We start from the raw sequence: 10,241 nt of genomic DNA on the forward strand, positions 1-10,241 counted from the left end.
TGACTGTGGTGGTTTTAACACATGTCCAAAAATTCTTTGATTCTCCTACCTCCAGGAGGTGATACTTCTATCATCTCCCCTTGAGTGTGGTCTGGACTTACTGACTTGCTCCTTACAGAGGATGGGAAGGGAAAAAAGTAGCTCTACAGTGGGGAAACCTGGCGGATACCACTTGAAGTGATCAAGGTTAATATTGGCAGTAGTGAGTCACGCTATCACGTACCCCTTGATATGACACAATGAGAAAAGCATGTCACCTCTGCTGTATTTCCCCCCAAATCCTTAACTCCAGTTGAATCATGAGAAAAAAATCAGACAAACTGAAATTGAGGGACATTCTACAAAATACCTGACTGGTACTCTTTATAATGTGAAGGCCATGAAAAATGAGGACAGGCCGAGAAACCATCCGTCATTTGCTTAGTTTTGACAAACGTGGTGCAACCAGGTTGAACACTGGCATTAGGGAAGCTGGGTGAAGGGCAGAAGGGAACTCTGTAGTATCTTTGCAACTCTTCTTTAAATTGAAAGTAATTTCTAAATAAAAGGTTTGGAGGGACAAAAGCAATCATTTAGAAGAGACCGAAAGTCTGAAATCTTTGGTTAATCTTGCCTTGTAGGAGGAAGGCTACAAAGTCCCCTCCTTGAGAGATCTCCATCTTTATACAGGTAGTTTGCTTGCTGGTATCATCCTGAAAAGAAAAGAGAGGTTGATAGAATAGGCACAGCCTGCTGACAGAAAATGTATTTCAGGCCTTCTGTGGTTTGCACTCAGGAACAGAGATCCTTTTATTTTTTATTTTTTTATTTTTTTTTGAGACGGAGTTTCGCTCTTGTTACCCAGGCTGGAGTGCAATGGTGCAATCTCGGCTCACCACAACCTCCGCCTCCTGGGTTCAGGCAATTCTCCTGCCTCAGCCTCCTGAGTAGCTGGGAATACAGGCACGTGCCACCATGCCCAGCTAATTTTTTGTATTTTTAGTAGAGACGGGGTTTCACCATGTTGACCAGGATGGTCTCGATCTCTTGACCTCGTGATCCACCCGCCTCGGCCTCCCAAAGTGCTGGGATTACAGGCGTGAGCCACCGCGCCCGGCCCAATAGTATTTCTTATACAGCAAATTATAATAAAAAATCTGATATGGCTTATACCTGTAATTCCAGTACTTTGGGAGGCTGAGGCAGGAGGATCACCTGAGGCCAGGAGTTCATGACCAGCTTGGGCAATAACATGGCGAGACCCTGTCTCTATTTAAGGAAAAAAAACCTGCTCTGAGCATTACCCTCTCTTTTGGGAATTCATTGATTTAAAAAATACTTTCTGAGAACTTACAGTATCCCAGGCAATGATCTGGGAAAAGGGGATTCAAAAGGTAAATAAGACAGGTCTTGTTTGCTCAGGAGAAGCAGTCATATAAACAAATGAGGGGAGAGGGTGTGGGAAACACTTTCAGTGGCACAGAGCAGGGAGAGATCAGCTCCTCTTGGGTATATGACGGAAGGTGTCTCAGAGGAGATATTTAAGCTGGTCTTGAAGAATGGGGCAGATTTTTGTAGGGAGACAGGAGAGCATCTGAAGCAGAAGGAATAGCAGAGGCAAGGGAAGGGGAATGTGAAATGGTCCAGGACATTTAGGGACTTTTAAGTACTTATTAGATATGTTGGTCTGATGCGCAAAAGAAAACTCTGGGCTGGAGTTCCTTTGTTAATTTTCTTCCTTTGACAACAGGGTAACTAAATCCAAGGAATTCAGCATGTACCCTTTGATGGTGGAGGATCTTTTAATTGGATGTTTTGGAGGAGGCTCTCTGGCGATGGAAGTCTCTGTTTCTTTCTGATCTAGGCCAGCTATCATTGCTTCTATGTTAAAGGTAAAGTTAATTTGCTACGGCTTTCGGCCCAGCTAACGGTGAAAGAATAGGAACTCACCCCTTCATTGATGACTTTGACTAGGTAGAGACCATCCTTATAAAAATAAAAGAGTCTAATGATACCTGAAACAGAAAAAAAAGTGAGAACGTGACAGACAAATGAGCTGAAGAATTGGAATTTTTTACATTTGACTTTGTGAACGTACCATCATAAGCTCACTCATTCTTAGGCGTCCTCCCCAGCCCCTCCACTGCCAATGCTTCTCTTGGTCTCCCTGCCTTCCTCCACCCCTTAGTTGAAATGTTTAGGTTGTTTTCCTTCCTGGGTCCTCTCCACCTACCCTGGCTCTGCCGATATCTCTGAGACATCTCCTGTAAGCACGTGGGCGACCTCACCTACTTGTTCATTCCTGTCTGCCTGATTGAGCGCACCATCCCTTACGGCTTCACACCCTTCTCCACTGTTTCCTGCAGATGCACTCTATTCCTCTGAGATCATAGATTCTTTGAGGGAAAGGATCATAGCTCACTGTTCCACGTGTCTTGCCTCTCAATCCCAACAAGCTCCTCATGCAGTTGATGTTGTTCAATTAATAAGTAAATCTGTTAATCTAATTCCCATTTAAACTAATGGCTCCAGTATACAATCATCACCCACCATGACCTCTTACCTCTTTCTTGAGGCATCTTCCAGATACTTATTACTTGCCTCTCTATAGTATAATATAACCTTGTATAGGCATCTGGCCCACTGTGGGTGAACGTCTAACTCAACCCAATACAGATGCATAGGATATCTGATTCATGCCAAGAAATGTGCTAGGGACACCAGGACAGTCTACCTTCAAATTCATCACATTGAGAGTTACACAGACATGAAACCAATGCAGTATGAAAAATACGATCATACCTTTACACCAAACTCCTTCTGAGTATCAGCATTCCCACAGAGAGATCTCTAGATACCTCAAGTCTATGCATGTTCAAATGGAATTCCTCAACTCACAGAACCCTGAAACCTTATTTTCCCATAACTGTTCTTAAGAAATGGCATCATCATCCACCCAGTTATCTAAGACACAAAGGGGAGGCATTTTCCTTCACTGCCCTCAGCACGCCCTCCCACTCCTTGACCCCCATGCATATTCCACCATTCCCACAGCTTTTCCATTCAACATTCCTTTCATTTTTTAAGCTTTTTATTTTGAACTAATTTTACATTTATAAAAAAGTTGCAAAAATAGTAGAGTTTCCTTGTATGCCTCGTCTTGCTTCCCCTAATGTTAACATCTTACATAATCACAGTGCACTTTTTCTTTTCTTTCTCTTTTTCTCCCTTCCTTCCTTCCTCCTTTCTTTCCTTTCTTCCTTTCTCCCTCCCTCCCTCTCCCTCTCTCTCTTCCTCTTTCTTTTTTTTTCTCATTCTGTCACCCAGGCTGGAGTGCAGTGGCAAGATCTTAGCTCACTGCAACCTCTGCCTCCCGGGTTCAAGTGATTCTCCTGCCTCAGCCTCCCGAGTAGCTGGGATTACAAGTGCCTGCCAAGCCCGGCTATTTTTTTTTTTTTTTTTTAAGTAGAGACCGGGTTTCACCACATTGGCCAGGCTGGTGTCAAACTTCTGACCTCCACTGTCAAACTCCTGACCTCAACTGATCCACCTGCCTAGGCCTCCCAAAGTGCTGGGATTACAGGCAGGAGCCACCATGCCTAGGCTTTCTTTTCATTTTAACAACCCCTGCCTTGGTTCAGATGTTCAGAATTTTCCCTCCTCAATGACTACAATAGTCTTTCTGCCTCTTGTTTTGCCTTTTTCAACTCCTGCCAGAGTCCCCGTCCTACAATGGCAGTCTGGTCAGGTCACTCTCCTGCAGAAAGTTCTTCAGTGCGCCTGTGCTGGCCGAGCAGAGCCTGATGCCTTCACAGCTGATCTCCAAGCCAGCAGGCACTTTCCACTCTGCCGGCCACAGTCCCACAGCCACCTCACTGACTTCCGGCCAAGGCTGACCTTTGCCTTCTCATCCTCTGCAAAGTAGGAAAGCTCCTCATATCCACAGGTCACAGTCTGGGTCACCCAAACATAAGGACAGGCTGGAGGGAGCCTAGCTTGTGGGGGCAACCAAGAGTCCCAACTCACCTATCTAGAACGCTGTCCTGGGTCTACAGTACAGACAGGCAAGTCATAACTAGGACACGAGCTTTCGATACCACACTCCCACGGAGGCCCGGTTCAGCCTCAGGCTGAGGGAAAGAGCGAGCTCTGCCTGGTAGAGAGGACAGCGAGTAGGGGAAGGGTGCGGACTACGGGCCGTACTGCCTGGTGTGAAGCCTGGCTTTCGTATTACCTCAAGTAAGTTACTTAACTTCTAGGAGTCAGTTGCTTCTTCTGAACAGGAATAATAAATTTGACTTCCCGCATAGGGCTGCCTTGAGGATTAAATGGGCTAGCACCTGTGAAATGGCAAACACAGTACCTGACGTATCATACCTGTTCTGTACACACGGTTACTATTACATGACCAGGGAGAGGTCCCCATGCCTGGCCCCACCCATACCTGGGAAGGAGATTAAATTGACAACAGTCTACAGGTACCTGTAAATTAGGGTAAAAAGGAAGATGAAGAACAATACCCATTTCATCCAGGGGAGCAATAAGTATTTCATTCCCCAAATCTGTGGCCCAGATGGAAGTGACATCAACCTTAAGCTTCTCCCACGCGTATATTCGTTTAGCATTGTACAGATTGTAAATTGAGAACCCTTTGGCTCCTCCAATAAACACATAGTCTTGGGAAACAGCCATACAGGTTGGCATTTTGTTGAGCTGGGAAAACAAACAATAAGTATTATTTTCAGTTGTCACCCTTCAAGTAATATGAGTGAGCTTTTCAGACATAGCCAGGGGCCCTTCCTAGAGATAGTAACATTCCCTGGTTGGGTGCAGCGGTTCACGCCTATAATCCCAGCACATTGGGAGGCCAAGGTGGGTGGATCACATGAGGTCAGGAGTTCAACCTGACCAACAGGGAGAAACCCTGTCTCTACTAAAAATATAAAAATTAGCTGGGCATGGTGGCACATGCCTGTAATCCCAGCTACTTGGAAGGCTGAGGTAGGAGAATGCTTGAATCTGGGAGGTGGAGGTTGCAGTGAGCTGAGATCGCACCATTGCCCTCCAGCCTGGACAATAAGAGTGAAACTCCGTCTCAAAAACAACAAAAACAAACAAAAAAATTTCCAAACACAGTGCACATCTAAAACTCTTGCCCAAGCATCAAGAAATTCGAAGTATTTCCCTGATAGGGCAAAGGAAACAGAAAACGAAGTTGAGAACAAATGCATATTCACAGCATTAGGCACGACCACAGGTCCTGTACTTGATTCAGCTGTTGCACCGTGGGAGGAATGGTAGCAAGGCACTGGCAGTTCTTCAATCATCCAGCAAGAGAGTAGATTCATACATTAACAACCACTGAATATGAAAGGATAATATTCAATTTACCAGAATACCCCAGATTTCCCCAGGCAATTACCAGATCATTGTAATCAACATCAGCATGCCTCTAATCTTTTAAACATGCACTGACTTATTGAATGCAGCTTTCTGGTAGGCATTCCTTCCCTGAGTCAGGAGCTTTCATTTATTAACACTCAAATGAGAAACAGGGGCTTCTGGTCAACTGCTCACCCCATACCTGGATTTCCCCAAGTGGAGGGTAGACGGTGAGCTGGATCTGGCTGCTCTCAGCTTCCCTCAGCACGTTCCTCTCTTCAATGATTTCCCAGGCCTGGTCAAACAGAAGGTCCACCAGCTTGTTGATCATTCGGTAAGGCTGAGGCAGGGAATCCAGCTCCTCATCTGGATCCACAAGGACATGGTCCTCTTCGTCGTCTTTAGGCCAGTCCTTCTCTGTTGGGAGTGGCACCTCCAATGGTCCCTTTCGTGTACCAATGGGCAGCCTCTGAATCTGACCTCCTCTGAGGAATGACATCACAGAAGGTGGCACTGGGAACCTCTGTGAAACTCTATGAAGCTAAGAGAAGTAAACACAAGAATTTTGGGGGAAAGGGAAGCGACGAGAAGATAGCGCACCATCCTTTTCTAGCACATTAGCCTATAGGGACTGTTTATTCCACAGACTGGCATTTTCCTTAATTACCAGAGGACTGGTACCGCATTCCTAGGATATGCTCTTCATATTCACAAGGACACTAGAAGCAGCAGGTATCTCCCAGGCCAACCCAAGATGATGTGTGCTAAGAAGGAAAGAGAGAATTTGATACCCTTGTTGATAGGAGGGCAGCTGTCTTTCTGTCCCAAATGAAACTCATCTTCTCTCCTGCAGCTTATGCCTTCTCCTCATTCTCTCTCCCTGCAGTGGCTGTGCCCAAGCCAGGTGGGCAGTGAGCCACGACTCTCTTCTTTCTTTCCTTCACCCCGATCAGATGCAGTTCAAGCACTCCCAATCCCGACTGTTGGATTGTTCCCTTTTCTTCTTTCCCACTGCTGCTGCCCAGGAGTTCGCAGACACATTGTCCAGGGCCCGTGAGACTTCTCATGATGTCAGGAATGTTTGAGACATTTAGAATTGACCAAAATAAGCCCCATAAAATTCCACTTCTATCTGGGCCACAGGTTTGGGGAATGAAATGCTTATTGCTCCTGTGGATGATGATTAAGTATTTATGAAAATATTCACAATTTATAAGCTCCTGTGTGTGTGTGTGTGTACACGTATATATGTCTACATGAACTTATATGAAGGCTGTATATGTATACAAATAAAGTTCATGTCTATAAGAAGAGAACAAGTAATCTTTACTTCAGAAAATTCAAAATTGTAGGCCCTGTGGGGTGGTTCATGCCCACCCAGCACTTCAGGAGGCCAAGGTGGGAGGATTGCGTGACGCCAGGAGTTTGAGACTGGCTTGGGCAACGTGGCAAGATCCCATCTATATAAAAAATTTAAAAATTAGCTGGGCATGGTGGTATGCACCTGTAGCTACTTGGGAAGCTGGGGTGGGGGAACTGCTTGATCCTAGGAACCTGAGGTTGCAGTGAGCTAAGATTGCGCTGCTGCATTCTAGCCTACATGACAGAGTGAGACCCTGTCTAAAAAACAACCCCCTCCACACAAAACTGTACAAATTGTATAAAGCCTTTCATATGTTACAGTTTTTACAAAATATTTAATGTAGCACATGGAATACATTTTAAGGTGCTTAACATAGAGCGGAGTCGGGTCTTGCACTGTGTGGGTGCCTAGGCTCCATGAAGTCCTGTAAAAGCCCTGCTGCCATCGTCATCTTTTCCTGCTGGTGGTGTACATTTGTGATCTGTCAATGTGTGAGTATGAGGATACTAGCTGACATTGGGGAAAGAACCACCTGAAGTAATTAGAGGGGAGAGTAACCTGAGCTCACAGAGGGCCAATAATCATGCCTGTTTCCACCAGCAAGACTAGAAAGCCTCATAATTCACAGGGATTATGTAGAGTACTCTGAAAATCTTGCCTCAGTAGTGGGAAAAATTAGCCCTAGAATAAGTGCTTCTCTGTTATTGCCCACAAATCTTAGAAGTTAGATAATCAAACTATTTCTGAGTAATATACTGCATCCCAGAACACAGCTCAGGAATATTTAGAGGAATGTAAAAATATCCAGCATTGAATCGAGTAAAATTCATAATGTCTGGGATCCAATAAAGAAATTACTTAGACTATAGAAAGGCAAGAAAATATAAGCCACAATAAAGAGAAAAATCAATCAACTAAACCTGAACCAGAATCAATACAGATATTAGAATCAGCAGACAAAACAGTTATAACTTTTTCCAGAAAGTTATAAAGTTATAACTGTTTTATACACACACACACACACACACACACACACACACACACACACACATATCTGTCTACATCTATAACTATATTGAGCTTTTAGAGACACAGCTACAAGGTCTGAGATGAAAAATATATCGGATTAGATTAACATGAAGATTTCAAAGGAAAACAAATGAGATGGGCAGAAGAAAAGATTAGTGAACTTGAAGACACAGCAATAGAAGCAAAATGAAACAAAGGAAGAGAAAAGATTGGAAAAAAAGAGAAGAACTGAGGTGTGAGATCATTTGAAGTGGCCTAATACAAATGTGATTGAAATCCCCAAGAGAAGAAACAGAAAAAAAATTTGTAGAAATAATGGACAAAAATTTTCTAATTTTGATAAAAACTATAAACCCACAGATTTGAGAAGAAAAACTCTAAGCAAAAGAAACATTATAAAAATTATTGATAAAGACAAAATTTGAAAGCAGCCAAAAGAGAAACGAAGTAAAAAATAACAGCAGATTTACTGAAGAAAACCACGCAAGTGAGAAACAGTGAAGCAACATCTTGAAAGTACTGAAAGAAAAAAACTTGCCATTCTGGCATTCTATACCCAGAAAACATAGTTTTTAGAAAATTAAAGTGAAATAAAGCCTTTTTAGACATACAAAATTTGAAAGAATTCATCAACAAACTAACATTAAAATAAATAATGAGAAAGAAAGGCTTTTGGGCTAAAGGAAAAGGAGCAGGGTGTAGTAGCTCCCGCCTATATTCCCAGAACTTTGGGAGGTTGAGGTGAGAGGATCACTTGAGCCCTGATGTTCAAGACCAACCTGGGCAATAATGGGAGACCTTTCTTCTACAAAAAAAAAATTTTTTTTTAAATAGCCAGGCATAGTGGCATGTGCTTGGAGGATCACTTGAGCCCAAGAGGTCAAGGCTTTTTTTTTTTTTTTTTTTGGAGAAATTGAACTATTTCATCAGTGAAGAGAAAAATGTAAAGCTGTCTTTATCTCCAGATGATATGCTTATATAGGAAATCTGATGAAATCTACAAAAACATTTTCTAGAACTAATAAATGAGAGCAAGGTCATAGCATACAAGTTCAATATATGAAAACCGATTGTATTTCTATGTACTGGCAGCAACAAACCAAAGATTGAAATAAAAATGCCATTTACAACAGTATCAAAACCCTGAAATACTTAGGGATAAATCTGACAAAAGATGTATAAAACCTGTATACTGGTCTGGACAAGGGGGCTTGCACCTGTAATCCTAGCAACTCAGCAGGCTGAGGTGGGAGGATTGCTTTGAGTTCAGGAGTTCAAGGTTGCAGTCAGCTATGATTGCGTTACTGCACTCCAGTTTGGGCAATACAGAGAAACTCCCTCTCTAAAAAACACCCACTCATATACAGAAAACTATAAAATATTGCTGAGAGAAATTAAAGAAAACCTAAATAAGTAGAGAGTGTGATACTTTATATATGAGTTAGAAGACTCAATTTTGTTAAAATGTCAATTTTCCTCAAATTCATGTACAAATTCAACACAATCCCTATGACAATCCCAGGTGGCTTCTTTTTTTTTCTTCAGAAATTAAGAAGCTTTTTTTTTTTTTTTTTTTTTTTTTTTTTTTTTTTTTTCTGATACAGGGTCTCACTCTGTCACCCAGGCTGGAGTACATTGGCGAGATCTCAGCTCACTGCCACCTCCGCCTTCTGAGTTCAAGCAATTCTCCTGCCTTGGCATCCTGAATAGCTAGGATTACAGGCATGTGCCACCACACCCAGCTAATTTTTTTGTACTTTTAGTAGAGACAGGGTTTCACCATGTTGGCCAGGCTGGTCTTGAACTCCTAACCTTGTGATCCGCCTGCCTCGGCCTCCCAAAGTGCTGGGATTACAGGCATGAGCTACTGTGCCCAGCCAAAAAGCTAATTTTACAACTCATAATTGGAGGACTAACACTACCTAATTTCAAAACTTACCACAAAGCCACAATCATCAAAACAGTGTAGTATTGGTATAAAAATAAACAAATAGATAAATGAAACCAAATAGGGAGTCCTAAATTAGATGCAGACATATATGGAGAACTTATTTCTGACACGGACATGAAGACAATTCAGTGGAAAAAGGATATCCTTTTCAACAAATAATACTGGAGCAATTAGATAGCTACATGGGAAAAAATGAATGCCAGTCCATATCTTGCACCATATGCAAAAATTAAATCATACACTTAAATGTAAAACTTAAAACTATAAAACTTCTAGAAGAAAACCTTTGCAATCTTCACTTAGACAAAGACTAGTCATTTAAACCTTTTCAAAAATAAACTTATATTCTTCAAAACACAGTTAAGAGAATAAAAGGTAATCCTCAGAGTGGGAGAAAATATTTAGAAGTCATTTATCTGATAAAGTACTTGTGTCCAGAGTATTTTAAAAACTCTCAAAACTCAGTAATAACCCAATTTTTATTTTTATTTATTTTATTTTTTTATTTTTATTTATTTATTTATTTTTTTTTTTTTG

At 42.1% G+C, this 10,241-nt stretch overlaps 1 protein-coding gene across 1 annotated transcript in view; it reads right to left on the reverse strand.

Annotated features, from left to right (window-relative positions):
- WDR93 (WD repeat domain 93) overlaps window positions 1-10,241 on the reverse strand; it is a 50,424-nt gene that overhangs the window by 31,791 nt on the left and 8,392 nt on the right. The window contains exons 2-5 of the mRNA XM_032263879.1: window positions 5,564-5,902; window positions 4,500-4,692; window positions 1,930-1,994; window positions 614-692 (exon numbers count right to left, since the gene is read on the reverse strand). Of these exons, the coding sequence (XP_032119770.1) occupies window positions 614-692; window positions 1,930-1,994; window positions 4,500-4,692; window positions 5,564-5,860 (634 nt within the window). The 5' untranslated portion in view covers window positions 5,861-5,902. The remainder of the gene's footprint in view (window positions 1-613; window positions 693-1,929; window positions 1,995-4,499; window positions 4,693-5,563; window positions 5,903-10,241) is intronic.

The sequence above is a fragment of the Sapajus apella genome, unplaced genomic scaffold, assembly GCF_009761245.1.
Source record: "Sapajus apella isolate SASKATOON/1434 unplaced genomic scaffold, GSC_monkey_1.0 scaffold139, whole genome shotgun sequence".
Lineage (NCBI taxonomy): Eukaryota > Metazoa > Chordata > Mammalia > Primates > Cebidae > Sapajus > Sapajus apella.